This window comes from Triturus cristatus, chromosome 5_1, assembly GCF_964204655.1.
Source record: "Triturus cristatus chromosome 5_1, aTriCri1.1, whole genome shotgun sequence".
NCBI classification, from domain to species: domain Eukaryota; kingdom Metazoa; phylum Chordata; class Amphibia; order Caudata; family Salamandridae; genus Triturus; species Triturus cristatus.
In genome coordinates this window covers 576373814-576399170 of record NC_140587.1, presented here as the reverse complement: position 1 = coordinate 576399170, position 25357 = coordinate 576373814, and the positions used below count along the sequence as shown (strand labels likewise).

The 25357-nt window shown below is 44.0% G+C and overlaps 1 protein-coding gene across 1 annotated transcript in view; it reads right to left on the bottom strand.

Moving 5' to 3' along the window:
* Window positions 1–25357, bottom strand: part of ARFGEF1 (ARF guanine nucleotide exchange factor 1) — a 1069199-nt gene that overhangs the window by 305178 nt on the left and 738664 nt on the right. Inside the window, exon 21 of the mRNA XM_085605493.1 lies at window positions 17967–18125. Coding sequence (XP_085461619.1) covers window positions 17967–18125 — 159 coding nt within the window. The remainder of the gene's footprint in view (window positions 1–17966; window positions 18126–25357) is intronic.

The window sequence follows — 25357 nt, the reverse complement described above, 5'->3', positions numbered from 1 at the left end:
TGGAGCGTCGATGCCTTCTCCGAAAATGTCATCCGGAATCGTCGGAATCGTCGTCGAGGAGTGCGCCATAGTTCTTCTGGCTCTTCGGTCCCGAATAGTCTTTTTGGACTGGAAGGACTTACACGCCGGACAGTCTCGAGCCTCGTGTTCAGGGGAGAGGCAGAGATTGCATACCTCGTGGAGATCGGTGTGGGGGAATTTGGACCCAACATCGAGGGCACTTTTTAAATGGAGTCCTTTCCATTAGCCAGGACCGAAACTTGGAGAGGCCCGAAGGCCGCGTAGATGAGAAGGCACATCGAGTGGGGGAGATCGCGATCGAAACAATACCGCGGTTTAAGGTGAGGATTGCGCGTCGACCGTCGAACTGGAAGCTGTTCGGAACCGGAGCGCGAAGATCACATCCGAGCCAGATGGCGGAAAAAAACAATCTGAGGATGGAGCCGAAGCCCATGCGCAATACGATCCAGAGGAGGAGTCACCGACCTCGTGACTTCCAAAGACTTTCCAAGAGGAAAAACAAACTGCAAACATCCGGGCCCAACACCAGATGGCGATCTATGTACAAGTGTGTAATCTGCAGCTCATATGCCTCGAACTTATATTTCCATGTACAGAAATGCTTAGGGAGTTGAGTACTTTTGGGAATGTGTAACTGCCACACATTTCACAATTACTTGTGGATTATTTGGTGAATTATAGGAATGGTTAAAGTTTCTTCCAAAAGCATGATTAAACCTACGTAGGCAAATGTCAGATTATTTCAGCAGCCCCTTTGTGAATTGGCCACAAAGTAAGGATTCATCCTGCAGGGGTCATTTCATACAGCAGTCTGTGAGGTGTCTTCCTGATTGACAACTGCTCTTGCATGACCCCAGAATGTTGGGATCATGATGGAGATTGATATGTAGCCACTTGCACCATCACATGAGAGTATATTCCTGCCTTCTTCAACGCTGTAGGTTCTTTTAGGGGTTTTCTCTCTCCATCATTTTCTTTTCTATTAGTTACTGAATGGTGTCTTTGGATTTGCAGCACAATTTCTTTTTATGTACCCATTGTACAAACCCTTGGATTCAAGGTGGGTCAGGAAGACTTTCTATCAGCCGTGCTCCTCTTTGGCCTCACCTCCACCCCCTGGGGGGTTCATTAAAGTGATGGTGGTGGTTGCTGCCCATCTTTGGAGGTCGGGAGATCCTATAATCTCGTAACTTGATGACTGGCTAGTGAAGACAGGCTTTCTGCAATCAGTAGTAGACCACCTCTAGACAATGATGGAACTCCTAACATCATGCAGGCCCACCATACATGAAACACAATCCCACCTGATTCCCTTACAGAGGATTCCATTCATTGCGAAGATCCTGGACACAGTGGAGTTTAAAGTTTTTCCTCAGCGGCTGTGAGTCCAGGACATTTAAGCTATGATTCTTATATTTCATGATGGTTCTTGGATTTTGGCGGGGTGGCTCTGAGGCTCCTTAGACTCGTGGATCCTCCTTGTCAACTATACTAGGTGATATATGCAGGCCCTGCAGTGGAACCTGAAATTTCAGTGGGCCCAGCATTAGGGCTGCCTTTCCGGCATCATCAAGGAGAGGGCTCAAAATATGAAGAGGTAGCTGACTGATTTAAATTTGTCCTGCAGAAGGCCACCCTCCATTCCCCGACCCAGTGCTGATAGTTGTGATGGAAACATCTACACTGGAATATAGGTGGTGGGCTGGGGGCCTTGGAGATAAGAGGCCTCTGGTTTCCAGCAGAGAACCAGTCCCACATCAACCTACAGGAGCTACGGGCCATTTGATTGGCCATGAAGGCTTTCATGCCGCCAATCAAGGGGACGATGTAGCAGGTTCTCACAGACAACACTGTAGCCATGTGGTACTGAAACCAGCGGGGTGGAGTGGGGTTCTGGGCTCCATGCTAGGAAGCTCTGTGCTTCTGGAGGTGCAAAAAACAACAGAACATCTTCATGATCGCCATCCACCTTATAGGGTCTCTGAATGCCAGAGTGGAGAAACTGAGCAGAAGTGATCTGGCAGATTATCAGTGACTTCTATATGCTGAGGTGATGCAGGGCTTATTCGATCAGTGGAGAAAGCCCTCGCTAGATCTTTTCACCACAGTTGAGAATGTACAGGGTCAATAGTGTTGCACACTGGAGCTTCTGTGAGAGCGATTGTTAGAAGATGCATTCTGGATGTAATCTGACGAGACACTTCTGTACACCTTTCCACCACTACCTCTTGCCCCGAGTTCGAAAGATGAAAAACAGCAAGCTGAATTCATCCTGACTGGCCTGCCTGGGCCAGGAGAGTGAGTGACTTCAAACTCTTGAGCATGAGTACCTGTCCTCCGATCAGGATACCACTTCAGGAAGACCTCCTGTCTCGACAGCACAACAGGGTTCTTCATCCAATCCTCCTCAATTTACACCTCCATACGTGCAGATTGAGCTGTGGCAATTACCTGCATTTAATTTGCCATCAGAGGTGGATGTCATCCTCGCCTAACTTGGTGTGGTGCTCAGCACACTGACCTGTTACAAAGTGGATATGTTGGGTGTCCTTTTGTTTGTTTTTCCTTGAGCCCAGCTAGGGCATACAGTGGGCACTGTAATAGGTTATTTGTAAGCACATTTGGTATTTGTGCATTTACCAGACCACCTTCTAGTTCAAATCACCATTTGGGAACAAGTTCATTAAAGGTTTGACACTCATGTACCCTCCCAAACCGTTTGTGATACCAGAGTGGTACCTTATTGTGATGCCCCAGTGGTACCTTAACTTAGTCTTGGCAATCTTTATGTGCATGTCTTTCACGCAGGCATAGTAGCTCCCTGTACCTCCTGGCTGTGAAAATGGTCTTCTTCATTGAGATTACGCCAGCATGTCACACGAGTGAACTGCAGGCACTTTCAGTGCAACAGGCCTACACCAACCCCATTCCAGATATACTGGTGCTGACGACTACAATGACATTTTTTGTCTAGGGTTAGGGTTATTAATCCCTTTCACGTTGGGCAGTGGATCACTCAACTAGAGATCTTTCTCCCTCAACCTCTCAAAAGAGTAGGAGAGTCTTCAACAGATGGACTTTAAAAGGGTTTTAAGTTTTTAAACTGATCTTACCAAGGACCACTGAGTCCACTGATTCCACTGTTTTGGATATTCTGGATTAAAGAAAGGGAAGGGCGTGCAGAAGAGTACCCTGTCAAGGTAGAGAGTCTTCTGCTACACACTTGCTAAGAATCTTCCCACAGAAGATCTGAGATCCCATCCCACCAGTGCCCAGGCTGTGACATGGGCATTGGTGCATACGTTCACTAAGCACTACTTCCTTGACAATCTGTTCGGGCGAGAAGGACTCATCCCCTGTTCGGTTCTGAAAGACTTTTTTGGTCTGAGTCCACTTCACACACCCTACACCTTGCATGTTGTGTTCCTTTGTTAATGCTCTTTCTAGAGGATATACTATCTAACTGCAGATTCAGCACTGCCCTCACACCTCTTTGTTGGGTGGAGTGGCCTCTTTTTTACATCTTAAAAGATCCCACGGTAGGGATCAGTAAACTGTTAACAACACGTTTTTTATGCTCCATGTCTGAAGGTGCAGAAAGCGAAAAGGAAAGAAACTAAGATCGGCGCACAGCGGCAACACTTATATCTGGCTCTGCTACATCATTTCTAGGTGGTAAGGAGTCAGTACAGAGCTACACAAAGCCACCTATAGAAGCACAGGAGCGTCGCAGGAAAGTGCTTCAGATCCAATCAGGTACCCCGTGGGATATTTTAAGGTGAGGGATCTATGGTTAGAAAGCAAATTCACCACAGTGTTATCGAAGGTAAGTAACTAGTTCTGTGGTAACCACCTGAAAGAAATTGTTGTTGCAGAGCTGGTCTACACCACCACCCACCGAAAAAAAGACTGAACTTTTTGGGCTATGTGGTGCATTTGGGACACTGTCTTAGAGATATTTTAACATGTCTGCAAAAGCAAAACAGCACCAGTGGCACACCAGAGAAGGAAAAATGAAAAAAATGTAGAAGTTCTTGAACAAGGATAAAAAATAGTGAGACAAACTGTATTTGCCTACAGTAAAACAATGTGTGAAATCATTGGGGCTTCTAAAACCAGAAACCATCTTGGCAATAATAATGGTACACACTTGAAAGAAACAGTTGCACAGTGCCTAAAACGCATCCTTCATCCCAACACAATATTGAATCATTTTTGGATATCTGGGGGCCACTCCATCGTTTGGGAAGATTTTTGACCCAAGTCAGAAATATAAAGCATCAGTAACACTACTTGACAATGTAAAATATATAACTTCTTTGAAAAATGTTCACTGGGAGTGTGGTTTGCCTGGAATAATGTCACAGAGCTCTCTCTACTCCTGCCCTGCCATAAGAAGCACACACAGCAAACCCTAGTCCGATCAAAAAAACACCAGCAGTGGAAGAGATTCTGGGAGATGCCCAGAAACAGTTTCTCACTGCTCAGTGGGTCATGGGGCTTAAATAGGTCTAAACGGTAGAGGAGAAGGCAATCTTGGGTGACACAAAATGTCACTAAGACAGAAGCGGGGCACGCAGGCAAGGCTGTATTGCCATTGTGACCGGTGTCACCTCGGGATGATCGCTGGAAGGGAGGATATTTAGGATGGAGCAGTCCAGGGCCAATGGAGGCCTAGGCCATGACTGGCAGTAACAAGGGTAGCCTCTGCAAAGAGTAGAGGGGCAGGTAGGGCAACCATGAGAGACCAGAAAAATATATGTAGACCACATAAACGCAAGCTGGGACCAAACAATATTCCTCCAACAGGCGGGACACTTGGGTGGCCATCTGCATGGCCCTGCAGGTACAAGTTCCAGTGCCACAGGACAGCCCAAAGAGGGGGCAATTTGGATCCAGGTGAAAAAAACGAAAAAGCACCACAAGACTGCTTAGACAATTGGACCACACCAATGCTGGTGACTGACACATGTGTCAGGGTACCATCCCGGGAAAAAACAAGGTGATGACAGGCATGACCCTCACTTCCTTGCCCTCTTTCCACAGAGTACCATCACATACCCAACCGGGAGAGGCACAGTGTCACATGCCGGCGGGAAGGAGGAACTCCATTCTGGAAAAAGAATGCAGAGCAGCCCCGGCAGGAAAGCTGAAATGGCCAGAGCTATGTGACTGAGTCAGGGGCAAGCAAGGACCTCGCCAAAACGGAGCTAGAGATTGAAGCTGGCCATGAGGTGGGTATAGAGAACAGGGGCTGCCTGGGGGGTTTCCCAAGACTACCTGGAGGCCTTTTGAAAGGAAATTAAATCAGAGACTGGAGCAATTAACACAGACCTAAAGACGAGCCTCCAGGAACTGCAGGGGGAAGTAACTGAGTTGGGGTAAAGTGTAGATGCCCTCTAGCTATTGGTGACTGCCAGGTCATAAGAGTAATGGAAACAGTGGACAAGGATCCAGGCACTGGAGGAGCAGAATACTAAATTGCAAGCCAGGTAGCAAGACCTGGATAACCGTTCAATGCGGAAGAATATCAGGATCAATGTAGGGCAGAGGGGAGAGGAGTACACTTCTTCAAAGATAAAAACGAGTTATGCAACACGTCAGAACAAAAAATATGGTGAGCTACAAGAGACCCAAAATTCAGTTCTTCAAGGACCTTTCCATGATAACACTGCAGAAGTGAAGGGATCTCGCCATGTGAGAGACTGTCTTAGAAAGCAACGGATCCCATACCAATGGAGACACTCTTTTTGCATATTATTCATGTGGAAGAGGAAGCAGAGGGAGATCTAATATCTTGCAGAGCCAAAAACATCTTAGGCATGGAGAATGATGATGAATGGCAGACAATGGGGCAGACATTCCCTGTAAGAAAGAGCTCAGACCAATTCGACAAACTACCCAGCGAAAAGAGAGAACAGGGAAACCCACTAGGACAGTCTGGGCAGAGGTAAAAGATGACATGCAGCAGCGTCTGAAGAAGATGTGATCATCCAAATGATAGCTGCAGAGCAATGAGACAGACTTTAGACCCAGTGACAGAGGAGCAGAGTCCTAACCGCCAATGATAATAAAGAGGGGTCACAGACTAGTCCCACAAATAGGTCTGGGGGCCAATTGCAGGTGGGTGAGAGCAAAGTAGAGGGCCCCAAAGCATGACTTCTTGATGGACGGCTCATAATGTGCCATTTCTTATCAGCAGATACCAGTGCTGGGGATAGGTCAGAGAGTCGATGCAGACATGATGGCGTGGCCTGGTCGACCTCAGGTACCAAACAGCAGTATTTGCCAAGGCAGGTGAACTTAAACCAACATGACACTCTTGTCTTCAAATGAAAAAGGGCTGAACTCCTCAAATAAGAGGCAGTGATTCTCAAGTTATATCAGAAGGCATGACATAATGTATTTATCTTGCTGGGGTTGTATTATGTTACAACATATGTCTTCACCACACATGTAATAACATACATTGACGTTTAAACAGCCTGGCCTTACAGCGTCGAGCTTTCTCACACATTTATGTACACATATATGTATATATTTTTATATATATATATATATATATTATCTACTGGCGGTCGCCAGTAGATAGTTATAGTTAGGACCGTGTTTCCATAGGAAATCTCAAAATTCTATTTTGAATAACTTTGGCGCCGGTTGACGAATCTTCGTGAAATTTTCAAAACTAATGGGGCGCTCTGCTCAGCTCCTACCCTGAAAGTCTCGGGGTGATTCGTCAAGCGGAGGCCAAGAAAAAAGGGGGATCCCAAAACGCGTTTTCCCCATGCATTTTTCCATAGGACCTTTAGTCGAAGGTACAGCCCGAACGGCTGAACAGAATTACTTGAAATTTGGCAGAGAGGTAGTCCTCAGGTCAGGGAAGTGCCTTTTGCAGGTCTGGTGTCAATCTGTTCAGTATTTCCTGAGAAAATAGCATTTAAAAGCATATAAATATCTATACGCGCGCACCGTGTGCGCACGAGCGAAATTCTGATTGGTTGTTAGATGTCAGTCAACATTCGAATCGGTCGAAATCAGGAAGTGTCGGCCGCCATCTTGTCTCTCGCACTGAAAAGGAAAAGGGGAAAAAAGGTGGAAAACGTGAAAAGGGGGCAGGGAAGAGAGTTCCTGACCCCCTAGCCTTTGTCAGGGGGCCACAGAAGGACCCCCAAGGGTGAAATAAACATTTTATATTTTTTTATAAAAATCGCGTGGTGCGCGCACGGTGCGCGCAGCGCACCGTGCGCCCAACGCGCGCGCACGGTGCGTGAAGTGCCCAACGCGCACGCACGGTGCGCGCACGGTGAAATACCTTAAAAATATATATATATATATTAATAAATACATAACTTAGCATTTAAAAAACCGTACAAATTCACTGAAAAAACCATAGGTTTCACACACGTTATAGTTAGGAATTAGCATTTAAAAAACCTTGCAAATTCACTTAAAAAACCATAGGTTTCACACAGGTTATAGTTAGGTGGACATTTCACTCGTAAAAAACCAATGAAACTTCCCCGTTATAGTTATTTCAGATAACTATAACTCGCGCGACCGCCACTCTATCACAAGGATGATGTCATCAGTAATGTCATGAGTGATGCCACTGACCATGTCATGAGTGATGTAATATGTGACGTCATGAGCAGTGGATTGCGGGCGCGCGAGTTATAGTTATCTGAACTAACTATAACGGGGGAATTTCATTGTTTTTTTACGAGTGAAATGTCCACCTAACTATAACCTGTGTGAAACCTATGGTTTTTTAAGTGAATATATATATGTATATATATATTTTTTTAAATATATATATATATATATACACACACACGTGTATGTTTGTCTATAAACTCATATTTGTAAATATACATAAGCACTTTTTTAATTGGAGGGGAACCCCAAACCCTATATAAATTTTTCAATTTGTTGGGGTAACCACCCACCCCAAACCTGCCATTTTCATTATTCCTTACCTCTCTTTTTTACTTTCATCCACCTCTAAACCCTACAGTCACCCTTACCGCTAACCACTGCTGAATCCTATAATTACTCTTACCTCTCTACCTGTACATACCTTTGAACCGTTAAATCACCCTTACCTCCCTTTACCTCTACTCATCCCTGAAACATTAAAACACCCTCAACTTCCTTTGTCTCTACACCTCTGTAGCCCCTAAAATCACCCTTACCTCTCTTTACCTGTCCCCATCCCTAACACTTATAATCATCCTTACCTCCCTTTACCTCTACCCACACCTAAACCACTTTTTTCTCTAATAAAATAAAATTTGATTAAAAAAAAAAGTACCTGGGTGGTAAAGGTTAAAATACTTAACTGTATGGAAAAGACATTCATAGTAATTAATGCATGGTAAAAGCTGTTTCCCCTTGCAGAAAATCCACATACTACAGAGGGACCAGTTATGAATGAAGCATAAACTATACCCGAATAGGTAGTAGGCCTCCGAAGAGACAAAGACAGCTGGGGTGGTGAACCTTTTTAAATGCCACATGGATGGAGAGGGGACCAAGGACAAAAAGGGGTGTTACATTATGGTTCAACACACACTCCATAGACAGATGTTTACATGAATCTGTATGCAGATGTGGAGGGACACTGGGTGGTTGGGGGTCTCTGAAACCCAGTGTGGTACCTGAATAACAATAGATTAGAGACCTGACTCTAGCACAAGCAGCCATGTGCAGAAACTGAAGACTAAACTGAAGAATCTGGGGTTGACGGACATCTGGAGATATCACCATCCAGAAGAGAGGGACTTTTCCTTTTACTCCAACGTCCTCTCCATATACTCGCCTATCTATATCTTCTTTGTTTCCCCTTTTTTTCACCTTTGTTAGCCGACTTCTTTAATACGTTTACGAAGGCATAGTTACCGATCCTCTCAATGTGTCACTTATAGCCAAGCCAGAAGAGCCCCAGGTAAATAGCTTTCTATAGAGCTATTGTGCTATTACCAACACAATGTTTTTTTCATAAACATATCAACAATTAGGCTTGACAGGCTTGATAGACCCAACCAAGATGAATTCATAAAACACAAAAAGGGCAGCTCGCTTACCTGTTGGAGAAGGTACAAAAGCGGTCTCCACTGCTAATCTGGTGTCCTAGGATACGGAGAGGGCTGTTGATCGGGTGAACTGGGAGTTCCTTGAGACAGTTTTAGGTAAAATATGGCATGGACTCAACATAAACTAGCATTGAAAATGCAATAGATCTCACCTTTGATTAACTTAAAGCCATTTGCTTTGCTAATGGTATTGTATAGCAAAGCAAATGGCTTTAACTTAATGAAAGGCGAGACCTATTGCATTTTTAATGCTTGTTACTTCTAGCAGCAATCTGACACAGAAGGATAGCGTGTCATTGCTGATATCACTAGGCAGAGAGAGCTTTAGAGCTCATATCTCCCACAGGAAGGTGTGAGGAGGCTTCTGAAGCCCAAACAAAATACAAGGCCTTTGATAGGCACAGGCTTAACTTAGAGTTGATATTACATACATGAATGATTCTTGCCCCATTCCACTCATGACTCAGTCAGGAAAGTCAAATACTTCACTTAAGCGATTTTGCTACTCATATGTCACAAATCCATAATTTTCCTCTCCACTGATATCTGACCAATAGCCTTTGAGCATTGAGGAACCTCCCTCTGTTCCTGGCTTAAGAGACTAAACATGGTGTTATCAGCGGTTCTCTAACAACCTCTGTAAGCAGTTTTAAGATCAGGATGTGTGCTGGGATGTGCCACACCTAGTAATGTTACCTTACAGCCACCGTAAGGTTTGCAAGCTCCAGCTGGACTTGTTCACTTGTGACTCCACGCAGTGACTTTGAACACAGGAAGAGGCACCAACACAATACAACATGGTGGCTAGAAGGAGCATCGGGACTAACAAAGACACTATTCTCCACAGAAAGTGTGGTAAATGCCAGGAACTGACTCGCATCACCACTGCGCCTGTCAAAAGCAGAAACAGAACTGAAAACAAGTACTGGCAAACCCAACATACCTAGAATTGCCTGGTACAATAGATATATACTTTTGCTTTTAATTGAAAATCTATGAAACAAAAATATAAAGAACGAAAAACACACTGCCACCTAAACGTTGCTGACATATGCTTGCTATGTTTCGATACAAAAAATAATTATTGAATTTACAGAGCAGTACATATGTTTCCTGGCCGGCAGGTGTACTTAAAACTGGTATATTCTAATTGGCCATAAAAAAATAATATTGGCTTTGAATTACTGAAGACAGAGACTGCACTATGTGCACAGGAGAAGGTCTAATACTGATTTGCATATAGTTAGTTCTCGCTTAAAGTGACACGGAAGAGCAAATAAAAAAAAACACAATGGCTTGGAAAGCAGGCGGTGTATTTTATTACCAGTGGCTCACACTAATTCATGGAGAGACGATCGGAAACTAAGTTGCACATTTTGAGACCCTGAAATCTGTGTGATAGGTCGGACCAGAACCAGTTGAAAGTCGTCACAGAAGTAAACACAATATAGCCCTTACGCCTCAGGCCACAGCAGCCATTAAGGACCTCTTTGTCGTTATAGGACCCTGTCTGAAGCTTAACAGGTAGAGGGTCTTTAACAGGCGTTACAGCCCTTGGCAGCGGGCTACAATGCAGCCATCATTATTTTGAAACAAAAAATAGCTTTGAACAATGTTTTTAAACCAATCTCACTTGCACAAGTGTGATGAGTGAGTCCAAATCTCACCACACATGTTAGGGGGGGTAAGGGGGCAGAGGATGAAAGTCTGTAGTTTGTAGTAACAAAGTAGCAGCAAATAAAGAAAAGAAAAAAGCATCCCACAATCAATATTTAATAAAAAGCTTACCTTTGAAGCTGAGTCCTCATGCATAAAAACGTACGTTTTATGCCGAGTCCACCGTCAGGAGCTGCGCTGCCGAGCAAAAAAGAAAAAAACCCCAGAGTGTCAAGCCGCCAGTGAAGCATCCAGTCCTACGCGTGCACATCTTCTGTCCCACCGTGTGCACGCTTGGAATCCGTATTGATTCCAAAAGGCCCTCGCATGGCGACAGCAGCGCATGAGAAATACAAAGGCTGTGTGTGGTGTGCACTGCAAGCAAAGTGTCACCTGTGAATAGCTGTTTAATGAATGCAAAGCCAGTCAGAATGTGTCTAATGCTAGATCGCTGGCAAAGCACAGATATGAAGTAGCATACACAATCGAAAATTTGGGTTTGGACATCCTTTTTATAACAGAAACTTGGGCAGATGCTGCCTCAGATCCTGATTTTAGTACCGCTACTCCTGCGGGTTTTCGAGCAATTAGAGTAGACAGGCCATTAAAAAGAGGCGGTGGAGTGGCTATTATTTTTAGAGAACACTTTTCAGTCACCTATTATCCTGTCTCTACTCCTTTCTATGAGGCTCTCCAATTCACTTTTGAACTCAGTTCTAAATTGATCTTCAAAGGCATTTTATTGTACCGACCACCAGGCACGAGAAATGCTTTTTTAACAAATCTTGATACCCTCCTCAAACTCACTTTTTAAAATAAGGACTTTACCATCCTTGGAAACTTTAATTTCCATCTAAAAGATATAGATAACAGATAGACGGCGGTGCTTTCAGACACCCTAGGAGCTGTAGGGTTAACCCAACTAGTACAATTACCAACCCACGAGGCCAGTCATACATTGGATGGTGTTTTTTCCTCAGCCCACGGGCTTATAGTGAAAGAAATCCTTCCACTGACATGGTCTGACCATTCACTTATTAAGTTTAGTCTTCCATGCATCATGGCTGGACAGGCTAGCATTATTAAGCTGCCTGTCTCTTCCTGTAAAGCATGGAGTAAAGTGGATAAAACAATCCTTCGCACCCATTTGGAAGCTTCATGTCCTTAATTTAAGGGCCATGTGGACTTAACGGTTACCAAATATATTAATTGGATTTCTGAGGCAGTTAATACCTCGGTATCCAAAACAAAAATATTGTCCGGAAATAGGACTACCCCTTCTGCCCCCTGGTTTTCTGAATCATTTTGGAAAGAAAAACAGAACTGTCGCCGAATGGAACGTCGTTGGCGAATAAACTATTATGAGCCGGAAAAGGAAGCGTATAAGAGAGCTTTAATGAATTACAAAAAACTACTTATACTACAAAAAAAGAAACTACTTCACTCAACAGATTGAGTCAGCTAATAACACCCCAAAGGAACTTTTTTCGGTAATTAATAAACTTACATTGCCCAATAAGATAGGAAGAAGGGCAACCAAAAGTTTTGTAATGATATTGCTGCAACATTTAAATCCAAAGTTTTGGACATTTTCAAAGTTTTTAATGATGGATTAGGGCCCTGTCTTTCGGCCCAAAGGAATGGTCCGGACCTTGACAAAAGTACTCTGCTTAAATTTTCCCCTGTCTCTGCGGAAGTAGTAGGAAAGTATATAAAGGAAGCCGGGTCAGGATCTTCTCTGGACGCAGTTTTCACTACGGTACATCCAAACATTAGAATTCCCTTCCACTGGAACTTGGGACAGCGAGCTCCTTAACGGGCTTCAGAAAAAAATTAAAGACCTGGCTTTTCCATGACTAAGTGTAGAGAATGCTGATTGTAGTCCCTAGCGCCAAGACACCCCTGGGTATTTGTGCGCTTTTATAAATTACATTAACATTAACAAAGAGTTAAAAGGTTGCACGCCCGCAATTGTGTACTTCCGGACACCATCTGCCTAAATGTAATCCCTTGAGAAATGTGGGTATCCGCATTTCCTTCAGCACCTGGTCTGCTGTTCACTGGTACAATGAGATCTCTGCACTACAGATTCGTCAGAATCTACTATGGAGAAACCACGGTGTTACAAGTAACGGGGTTTTAAAATCACGATTTCAACATGAGAAACACAAACCAACAATAATCTTTGCCTTCCAGAGCAAAGATTCGAGCGGGGGCATTGTACGCTCCTCGCTCTCAAATAAGAAGTCTTGGCTAATAGTCTAGTATAAATTTTCCTACAAACACTCCCAGATTAAGGTTTATAAGGTGTCTAGCTTTCACAATCTGTGAAACACTTGGTGCAGGAGCAGTTGAACGTGGCATCCCTTTTAATAAGATTTTCCATGCTTTAAATAATTACTTAGTTCTTGCACTGCTACACAAACCAGTGTGCCTCTCAGCCTTAAGAATTTTAAGAGGGGACAATTGTGTCTGGGCGACAAGCTGCTCCACTGTCTACTTTCAGAGAAAGAAGGAAATGATTATAAAAGCAGTGAAGTGGTGTCAGCTGTTAAATAAGCTGGAAACCTCTTGAAATGCTTCAGATGTGGTTTATTGTACATAGCACCACCAACAAACAAATCGTTGCTTCCCCTCCGTGTTCGCCCATCCAACTGTCTCCCACAACATCCCCATGGATACTAGAACACCCATAGCGAGCATCTGTTCCAACACGGAACAGACGTGCACAAAATTACAACATCAGCCTAAACATGTTTCTGTCCCCAGCGGAGTGTATGAAGGCGCCTGGGAAATCCGCTGATTATAGCAGGCTAGGTAAGGTACAGGCTTCCGTAAATTAGACCACTACCCGCAGGGATCACTCCCTTGAGATCCAGTTGTATGATGCCGAGAGGCGGCCAGCTCCCACCGCCATTTTGCACGGCTATTTAGTGTCAACATGGCGCCTACCCATGTGCCCGAGAGACGCAGTGAGGCCCTAAAAACCAGGGTGCTAACAGTAGAGATGGTGGTGGTCTTATGTCGAGGTCAGAAGATGCCGGAGAATAGGGGCACGGAAACAACCTGGCAACCTTAGCCCCCGCACAATCATTCAGAGTCGCAGTATCTGGCACACAGATCTCACCTCTTCCTGCGCTGCAGTGGTAAGTGCTGCGGACCCTGCTGCCCCTGATACCCGTAATCCCAACTCCCAGCTCGGCTTGGCTTGCCTGTTTCTCCCTTTTCTTGTTATCGCATCCTGAGATGGATTTATAACCGAAACGGACGTCTTTCACAATAGAAGAACGAGCCATCTAGCGTCACCGACTAAGTGCCTATAGTAACGAAGAGCGTCACGACATAGCCCCAATGAGAACCATAATGGACAGGTTGTGGTTGGCGAAGGAGCCGAGTGTTACGGATGCTAGTGACTCCAGGAGAGACAAAATAGTCCCCAGAGCGTCATGCCACCAGTGAGGCATCCAGTCCTACGTGTGCACATCTTCTGTCCCACCGCGTGCACGCTTGGAATCCGTATTGATTCCAAAAGGCCCTCGCATGGCGAGAGTAGCGCAAGCGCGCTGCTAACGCCAGGAAAGACCTACAAATTTGCTTCTGGCAGGCCACAAGTGTCCTACAGCATCAATTGAGATCAACGTTGGAAGGTCCAGAATGTTTCTCCATCAGAGGGGTACAAGGTAGGGCTGTACACTCTCCTCCTCCTTGTTTTCCCAGGTGGTAGTGCCACAGACCATAACAACTAGAGGCTGAGCAGCGATTAAAGGGACACCATTTCCAGTCAAGGAATAGGGACACAAGCTATGCCTATTTGGAGACAATATGTCAGAGTCCTTGACGAGATCCCAAGAAGTCATTACTACCAGTGCTGGAATACCTCAGTAGGTTTGAAAATGTATCAGGCTTTAACGTCAATATCCTAAAATAAGCCACTCTAAATGTAACTGTCTCACAGGGAAAAGTATGAAAAACAGCTGTCTGTCCTCAAACTCGATCAGATACTTAGGGTTGAGTTTAACCAGAAGCAAGGAGACTGATGAAAGACCAACCGGCCCAACCTTTTAAAAAAAATGTATGAAAACATATGTTGTTGGCACTCACTATATAGCTCTTGGCTAGAGTGCATAAATGTCCTTAAGATGAGCACACCATCTCGGGTTCTGTACCTGTTTCAATTAGTCACTGTTGCCATCCAAATATCTAATATACAGGCACTAGAGAAGCCTGATGGCATTTGCATGGGCAAGAGGATGGGTCATGGATCCTGGGGGGCGGGGGTTGACAGGCCTGTCCCCCATCTCCTGCAGTACTACACAGCAACACATCTACACATCAGGTTTCAGTGAGACAGAAAAATGTCTCTTTGTAGACAGTTGCATCCTTTCCAACCTATCTTGGTTGGAAAGGATGCAGCATTCCCAAAACACCTGCCTGGCATCTCCAGCTAGAATAGCAATCAAGGTAGGGGGGGGGGGAATCAGATAGCTGGGAAGGAGGGTCTCATCTCATTCCCATTGGCAATTACTCAAAAACATCACAATCTTGATTTCACACAATTTTTGAGTAGCACCACTTTACGGAGATGAAAATCAAGTCATTCTCAGAACATAAAACAAGCAACAGCACTCAGGAAACAGACATGTTCCAATGCTGCTGGTTCAGGCATAGGTGCTTTACCCACCTAATCGAACAACAGCTACCAGATATCTTACTCAATTTGAGAAAATCATTCAGACACACATGGGATCCAGGAGACTCATATCCAGCATAAATAAGCCATTACAAGCAACTGACTTCTGTGGACCTATCAAAGAAGGTGGGGTTAGACCTGAAAAAAGATGAATCGGAATGGGAGATCCTCTGGTGAAGATATTCCCAGACATTCAAAAGCATTCCTTACAGGGAAACAGCCTAAAAGATAATGTTATATTACATGTTCCCAGTGCTCCTACATCAAATTTAAGCTACATCAGAATACTGTTGACGATGCAGAGAGGACATAGGAAGGTTCCTTCATATATGGTGCCCGTGTACAGCAATATCGATAGTCTGGGAAGAAGTTCCCAGCCGTATCGGGGACAGGCTGCATTTCCCAGTGCCAGCTTCTACGATCCTGACCTGTGCACCAAAACGTTTGCAGAAATTAACATTATATGATTTAGCACTGCTCTTCCACATGTTGCGTACAGTTAAACAATTAGTGGCCTTAAATAAAACAAAAAGCATAAACACTGCCTATCACCCTGTACTTGACAAGAGTTTGGTACATGCTGGCAATGGAGAAAGAAACTAGTGACAACAGTAATTTGTCATTCAAATTCACCACACAGTGAAATATTTTACCAACCTGGAGCATCTATGCGTTTCCCCTCCAAAGCTGAAAGCCCTTCAAATGTTTAATCAGACACATGGTTGGAAGTAGTTATCAGAACAAAAAAGGGTGACTTGGGGGCGGAACCTTTTACGCAAATGCTTAATTCCGAGAGGCAAAGGCATTGTAAGATGTTGATTTGCTCCTTATCCGTTTTTTGACTACTTACCTTAAGTGAATCTGTCATTTGGGCAGGATAGAATGAGCAGAATATATGGTTATCTACCTGGCTCTGCTGTATGACTGCTGTGTGAGTGCTATAATGTTCAACCATTGCTGCAAGTATTGTAACTGAAAACAAATAAAGAGAAACTAATAATAAAAACATATTTGCAGAGCAGTGGAAAAGTGAAATCTATACGTCAGAAATTTCTATGCTGGAAGATATTATGTTTGAAAATTGATAAAAATTAATTGGACTAAAATTGTATTTGCAAAGAATATATTGGCAACTGAATGCATGTGGGCCACAGTAATTAGACACACTTAAAGGAAATTGTTACTGGATAAGGTATGTTCACAATGGTCACCTGAGGACCACCTGTGGATCAAAGTGAAACGTACATTGATTTTATGTGTTTGGTGAGTGGGATAGAAGGTCAAAGACCAGTTCCATGAACCTAGCCTCTCAGGCTTTAGCAATTTGACCTTTTCTGCCAAACAAGTAACTTCCATTTTGGAGGTATTGAGCTGGAGATCACAACTCTCGCTCACCCATACACTAACTTCTGTTATACATAAAATCACCAATTGAAATGTGTTTGTCTCATCTGACATTTTATATTTTTATTTGCACATAATCTGCACACAAATGAAAGAGGAAGTGCTGGGCTTAGTTAAGGTCCAATGGTGGTTTAATGAAAACATTTATTAGTCAAGATGTAACAGTGATTTCTACAAAACACTACAGATCAATTTTTTTAGAGACTGGAGAGAAAAACAATGGAGGAGCAGAAGGAGGCGTCTTAAGGGAGCTATGGGCAATGTTTTGAATTTCCTGAATTAACAGAGTGCATTTGATGAACACCAGGTTTACCAGTAGCCAAAAAGTTTTCTCTAGGATGGGCATCATCAGTGAATTATTTAGCAATATTACTACAACACTGGGAGTTGTTCTGTTAGAAGAAAAACCACTGATGTATTAATTAAAGCAGTGAGTGTGTGAAAGAGTCCTCTGGATGTATTCTGTCATGACAGTAGTTGTTATTACAATAATCTATTTTAGCGGTTGATTTCTTGATGGTAGCTTCACAAATGTTATATATACTTGCTAGTATCAATGCTATAATTTTCCCACCTTTTTGTCTCCAATTGATGAGAGCATTACATATGATTCTTTACCTTTAATGAGAACCTAGGGGTAAAAAATGTCAAAGGCTTGAATGTAAATGATTTCTTCATAGGGCAAAAGCTGAACTACAGGTAATAACTGAGTTACTTGTATCTGATCAGGAAGTGATTTCAGCTTACCACTAGTTATGTTAATGGTTTCACTCATCTCTACGTAGAATTTAATTGAAATAATACTTAAGTCTAGCCTGTATATTCTAGTAGAATAGAGTTAGGAATAAAAATGCATGTATCTTTAACAAACAAAAGGCAAGGATATGTCACCAACGATCAGTGCAATGAGCTGCAAATTAAGTTAGACCAAGCAATTCTAAATAAGCCAGTAATGTAATAGCAAAGGTGATAACTGGGATCTATTCTGAGACTAAAATCCCTAAAATAATAGCTTGCAACAACCCCATGGATAACTCTGATATCACTAAAAGCCAACTTGAATTTCAGTCTTGACCAATATAGAGAACTAGCCAATTTTGTACCTCATGCCAGGAAGGTCCCAAGTAGTTTCCATCAGTATGAGCCACCGTAATAAGTGTCTTGATAGTGTCAATGTTCTTCTGCTTCATTTCAGTTATACCAGAGCTCACTGTGAGCAATGTAAACCTTGCAAGGGCCTGGACATAAGCATCTCTTTCAAGCTGCAAAGAAAAAGAAATGAGGATACTCATTGTTATCAACCACACAATTATGTACATATAAAGAGGGATCCAACAAAATCTTGCCAGAAAACTATCCACTTCAGGTTTTCAAAAGGGTAACCCAGACATGAGGATGGTGCTGACAGAACTAGGAGAACAAGAGATTTGTGTTCTAGTTAAATAGAGGAAATTAACATTGGAAGGCTACAAGTACATGAGACTTGTAACTCCATAATACCAAAGAGACCTGCAGGTCATAAGGAAAATGTTACTTAACCTGTAAGCATCTGCTTATGACATGAAGAGCTATAGACTCACATGGCATGCATACGCCTGGCATCTAGTGTTGGGCCCTGATGTGTGCAAGTTGTTTTTCTTCAAAGAATTCTTCTCGAGTCATGAGGTAATGTGACTCACCTCTTCCTTGTAATGCGCACAGACAGCAACTCCATTGTATTGTTAGATTGTTTACTGCATGGCGGGTGAGGATGGAGCTGGAGCAAAATGATACAGGAGAGAGACAGAAAGATGACCATGCAAGAGAAGTAAAAAAGAATGATAACTGCAACAGTGTCAGAGGCCTCTGGAGAGGAGGGTGGACACATGTGAATCTACAGCACTATATGCCACTAACAGATGCTTACAGGGTAATATTTTCCGTTCAAGGCATTTGTGGATGTAGATATAGATTCTGTGCATAGACTGTAAAGCAGTCCTCTCATAGGCGGTGGCTAGTCTGTGAGTTTTGCTGGAGATTGAAAAGAATGAAAAAGGGTACGGAGTACATGTTTCTCAGAAAGGCCGTAGAGGCCTTAAAGGAACAGGCAAAACCCTTTTAGCTTTTGTGTAACAGGGTTGAATACATTTAAAAATCCACTTAGCTGTGCCTGATTTTAATAAAGCCTTCCCTTATGCTGTTCAGAAAAAGCAACAAAAAGCTCCCGAGTCTTTCCAGAGGGATTCGTCCTGTCCACATAGTACATTAAGGCTTATTTAACATCTAAGGTATGAAGAGATCTTTCTGCAACTGAGTCAAGTTTAAGAAAGATAAATGGGATTTATATAAACTGGTTAAGGTGGAAAGGAGAAACCACCTTAAGAAGAAATTGAAGGTTAGTGCGAGGGACAACCCTTTCTTTATGAACCTGAAACAAAGGTTATAGTAAAATAAAAGCATGGAGATTACTGACACGTCTTAATGAGGTGATAGCCATGAGAAAAGCTAGTTTCCAAGAGAGAAACTGAAGGGGACATGACTAGAAGGGCTTAACTGGAGGACTTATGAGTCTTGTGAGGACAACATTGAGATTCCACTCCGGGGCTGGGGAAGCCGAGGAGGAATGACTCACTTGAGTCCCTCCATAAAAGCTTTAATGACTGGAATCCTAAAGAGGCAGATGTGCTGCCTATTTTGGAGATAAGCAGCGACAGCAGTCAAGTCAGCTAAATGGAGTTGAAGGCTAGTCCACAGGTTTGTAGGTGTAGTAGGTAACAGTGTTTTGGATGCTGGCTGATAAGGGGTCAATATGGTTTGAAAAGCAGTTGCAGACAAATCCCTTATATTTGTAAGCATAACAGGCACGAGTAGTGGGCCTGTGTGCTTCTTTATTTATATTCATGCAATTCAGGAGGTAGACTGAGGTACCCACACTCTAAGACTTCAGAAGACAGATCGCAAGGTTGCGACTCCTGGAGTCAGGGTGCCTGATTACTCCACGGTGTGAGAAGGTCCGGCATTTGGGGAGCTTCTCGTGCAGAACCACCCTAGGCTCGATGAGAGTGTTGAACCAGGGTTGTCTGGCCTAGGTGGGAGCCGCTAGCTGAGGGTGAGGGTGATTCGCCAATTCTTCCGAACCACAAATGGTAAGACGGGGAGAGGCGGAAAAGCATAGGCAAATACCCCAGAACTGTTCATCCATAGTGCATTGCTCATGGACTGTGGCTGAGGGAATCTGGAGGCAAAGTATGGGCATTTTGTGTTTTGTGCCACGAGGAAGAGGTCTACGTCTGGAAACCCCCATCACCCGGAAGTGGTGGAAAGGACTCCCGGGTGAAGTTCCCACTCGTGGACTTGTTCCTGCATCCTAGGAGCAGGTCGGCAAAGTGGTTGTCCACCCCCAGAAGGTACTCCTCTAGCAGGTGGATCCTGTGGTGGAAAGCCTGGCACCTAATGGACAGGGCTAGCTGAGAAAGCTGGGGAATGCAAGTGCCTCCCTGCTTAGGTAGGTAACACATGTCATGCTGCCCGTCTGGATGAGAACCACCTTGCCCACTATGTGTGGAAGGAAGGCCTAGACGTTAGATGGACAGCTAACAGCTCCAGATAGCTAATGTGGAATACCTTGTGACTGGGATCCCACTGATCTTGGACAGTCAAGTTTTGTAGATTGGCCCCCCCACCTAGTGAGAGATGCGTCCATTGTAATGGGTCAAGAAAAGGCTGCCCCTTGCAACGAATTGTTGGTATTCCACCACTGCAGAGAGCGACGAGTACGGCGGCGGATCAACACTAGATCTTCCCAATGACTCTCTGCCTCAGACCATTGACGCGTTAAGTATTCTTGCAGTGGGCTCATGTGTAACCTTGCGTGGGGAAGTATGGCAATGCAGGAGGCCATCATGCCGATGAGGCGCATGACCATGCGGACTGTGACTGGTTGATCTGGCTGAAAAAGAGGGAGCAACGCATGAAAGGACTGGACTCTTGCCGGACTGGACAGGCTTTGCTGACCTCTGCATGGAGGTTGGCCCCATAGTAGGGGTGGATTTGAAGGGTTCGGGGATGGGACTTTACAGCGTTGATGGTAAAGCCCCGCTCATAAAGCAGGTTTACAGTGGCTTGGGTGTGTATAGGACACTGTTATTGCATTGCACTGTTTACCTGCCAATCGTCCAGGTCTGAAATATGTAAGGAATAAACCCTTCACAAAATACAAGGTAGATTCATGGGAAAATACAAATGTATTTCTGTACTTATCTGCATGCCCAGTTACGATTACTACTACTAAAGTTCCGTTATGAAAGAGCCGTGAAATTTGAACCCCTCCTAGATCTAGATAACTGCACCTGCGGTCTGCCGTTTCATAATTTGAATGTTCATGTTTTAATTGATTGTGGCGATTTTTATAGGCTCCGGTGCTTGATTTTAAAATCTCTTTTCAAAAAATATAATATATACTGTTGGAATGACACACTAGCACTTTTGTTAAGAATTTAACTCTTTGATACGGCTTGCGCACTGGCTAAATTTCTTCAAAAATGTTTGGATTAGTGTCTTCTTATAGTGTAAATAGTAGGGGTTCAGGGATTTTAGCAGAAGTATGATGAATTGGTATTATATGGTGTTATTATATATAAAATGTTTTTATTTTTAAGGAATGTATGTTTTTAAGACGGTGTCTAAACATTATTAAAGTATACACACACATTTGTCCAGGTATGGGAATACATGGATGCCCGGTCTTCGCAGGTGTGCAGCTACTGCTTCAAAGCATTTTTTTTAAACGTGAGGTGCAGTGGTGACCCTGAAGGGCAGCATTTTGAACTGGTAGTGTTTGCCAGTTACCACAAACTGAAGGTAGTGCCAATGCACTGGATGAATGGGGATATGGAAGTAGGCGTCTTTGAGGTCAAGTGCTGCCATGAAATTGCCTTGCTGTACCAGGGGAATGACATCCTGGACAGTGACCGTGTGGAAATGTTCTCACAGGATGTACTCGTGGAGGGGTCTGAGGTTCAGAATGGACCTGAGGGACCTGTCCTTCTTCAGAATGTGGAAGGAGAGGGAACACAATCCTGAGCTCTATAGGTGTTGTGGCACAGACTATATAGTCCCTTTGAGAAGGAGCACTTGAACCTCTTTCAAAAGCAGGTGTGGGTGTTCTTAGGAGAGGTCATATCTGTGGGGTGGCATGTTGGGTGGTATGGAAGAGAGCTCCTTACAGTAACCATGTTGAATGAAGTCTAATTCCCACTGGTATAAGGTGACGTGTTTCCAGGTGGTGAAGAACATGTGATGTCGTCCCCCAACAGGTGTTATGTGTTTTGGGGGATGGGGTATAGCAAGTCATGGCTTGGTTGAGGAGGGTTCTTTGGGGGAGCCACCTTTACCTCAACCTGTGGCGCCGTTACCACAGTAGCCACCTCTGAAGTAACCTATTGTGGAGGCTTCAGGGGAGGTGGTTTTGGAGCCTCCACGATAAGCTGAACAGCAAAAGGACCCACAAGGAATGGGAGTTTGTAAGACGCCCATGGCCTTCGCCATCTTCATGTCTTTATCTTCTCCAACATCCAGTCAACCTGGGGCCCAAAGAGAGCTGGAGAGACAGAGCCAGAGTCTGTGGAGGAGCACACTAGAATACATGCCACGGCCACTGAATCAGCAGCACCTATTGCACATCTAATGGTGGTGTTTGAGGTAAGCTTGCCCTCTGAGACCATCTCTTGCCCTCTATTATGGTGCTACGCTGGGAGATGTTGGAGGAGCTCATCCATCTTGTCCCCGTTTGCCTGGTCATACTTGGAAAGCAGGCTGATGGAGTTGGCGATGCACCAATTAATGAGGACTGTGTAGCGATGCACTTGCCAGCAGCATCTATGTGCTTGCTTTCTTTTTCCAGTAGAGAGCATTCCTGGTACCTTGTGCGTTGGCCCGTTTGCAAGTGGTATGCAGTACCAGGAAACTGGGAAGAAGTTGGCCCCTAATGTAGAGGAGGTCTGATGAAGCCTTATATCTTTTATCGACTTGGGGGGTTGGGGTAGTGGGGTGAATACTTGAGCCTTAACCAGCTCCTTGAAAATGCCAGGAGCGGGTTTTAGCAAACAAGTTACTTACCTTTGGTAATGCCTTATCTGGTAGAGACTCTATCTAGCCACAGGTTCCTTAACTTAGAATATTCCCCAGGCACCAGCGTGCAGATAGGTGGTGTCATTCGGCTCCTCATGGCATCCCTAAGTGCAGACCCAAGAAGAACACTGACCACTTGTGTGTGAAGCTAGGGCCCTCAAAAGGGAAACAGCCCCTTACTCTGAAATCCGTTCACAGATCGAGGTGGGTCGGTAAGAAATCTGTGGCTAGATAGAGTCTACCAGATAAGGCGTTACAGGAGGTAAGTAACTTGTTCATCTGCTGAGCCAAATTCCCAAGTATTTGATTGAGTCTGTTGCCCAGGTTAAGGGATAGTTCAGTGCCAAGGAGGTCGGGGTAAACGTCAGTTTAGGAGGAACAGAACCGATGTGGATGTGATCTCAGTCCTCTATTGGTGTGATGCTGGCGTAGTCTTGCCGCCAGAGGCTCCATCGCCACGGCGAAATGAAAAGGGGATAGGGAACATCACCGTAATTGCAAATATTAAAATACAGTATGGTAAATATATTACTTTCAGTGTGAATGACCCCACAACCTTACAGCAGTAAAAGCAACTGAGGCAATGAATTTATTAAAGCCGATGGACACGATGTATGCGTATTACTAACTTGTTTTTATCCAACTAAATATTTCTTACATACAGTGGTGTTGAGATAGCACAATTTCCGTATGTAGTCTGTTTGTGCCCATTAAAGGTTATGCAGATTTATATTTTGCTACCAATGGATAATGTTGTGCATGAATAATTTTGTGGGGTTTAAACATTTTTGCAATGCCTGAATGAAACAGGAATAACAAGTGCGATCATGAAACTAAGTGTCTTTGATCTATATATAAAGTTACCTTTGCAAGTGGTCCAGGCAAGGTATTTAATTTCTTTTTTGCTCTCTAACAGTGGGCCAACCTCGCTTGTATACACGGACCCAAAACCCCTTATCTCACCATTGGGCTAGATCAATCCCATGCACAACAAACCATTCAAGGACTTATGGCTTCGATGAAGATCTTAGAATGGAGAACTCACTTAATAACCAAAAGGAAAATGTAGCTATTGGTAAAGGTGCTTAATGAAACAGATTAAATAAGCACCCTATCTACTAATGAATACAGATACTGTGGGCTTTATCTCCCAGCCCTATCTATGCCTCTGATATTCTTGAAATATTCTACAAATGTTCAGTTTTCTCATAAGGATACATTTGTCAACAAACATATAACAATTAAACATGCCGATATATCTTCTAAGAAATAACAACCAAATAACTTGCTGAACACTACCCTAACCATATAAATCATGATTTGGCATCTACAATAGCCATGTGTGCCTTAAGTATATGCGTGGGAGTCCAACTACCATCTGCCAACTTCTGACCAAAAGCCAGCTATGACTTTAGCATCTGTGACATGGCTTGTGAAAATGATCCATCTGGAGGAAGAGAAATTGTTACATGTATAGGTCAAAATTTGTCTAGAAGAGGAACAACATTGTTACATGTATAGGTCAAAATTTGTCTAGAAGAGGAATAGGATTCTTCGATGAAGAGGATTTCAGCATCTAAGTCCAGTGACCAAAGTGAAATCTAAGCACTCCACTAGTGAGATTACAATTCAGAACAATGTGTATAAGAAGAAAATGTTTTTAATAGATCCCTAATACATTTTTTTAAGAGGCATTATACCATCTTCAGCGCTGTAGCCACTGGGAAAGTGCTCTTAATGTCTCAAGTGAAATAAGAAGGTATAAGACAGCAGAGAGTAAAAATAATAGACAAGAAATAACAACGTCTGCAATTACAGCATTGAGAGTGATGGACCCCAGGCATCACATGCAGTGTTAATGATGGTTCAACACAAACAAGTGCTTTTTTCACAAAATACTGGATTTCGGGGAGGGGATGGGAGGGGATGATGGCCACGACCAATATGGTGTAGGATTCACTTCTTGGAACTCCTACGACCGGTCCTTGCTCTGGCCTAACATCCTGCCCGATTGCATCCCACCGGGATATCTCCTGACTACAGAGGCCACTGGAAAAAGGGAGATCAACCCTCTCCAATATGGCGGAGGTGCGATGAATTGCAGCAAGGGAGCGGAGGAGCGGTGGGCCTGACAGAGCAGTCAGGACTTGGTGGAGGTGACTGGCTTTGCTCTCCTTGTCTGCGCCGTCACCTGATCGGGTCCCGCGCTGTGGTGCCCCCTGCTGTGCTGGGGACAGGGCTGCCCAGTCATGGAGTGAGCAATTGGTGGTGAGACGCGGGCCTCCTGGGAACTGAAGACAGAGGCTCCTGCCCAACCAGAGGCCCAGTTGGGAAGAAGTCTGCTTGAGAGACTAATGGAGGGGGATCAGGCCTGGTGGACAAGGGG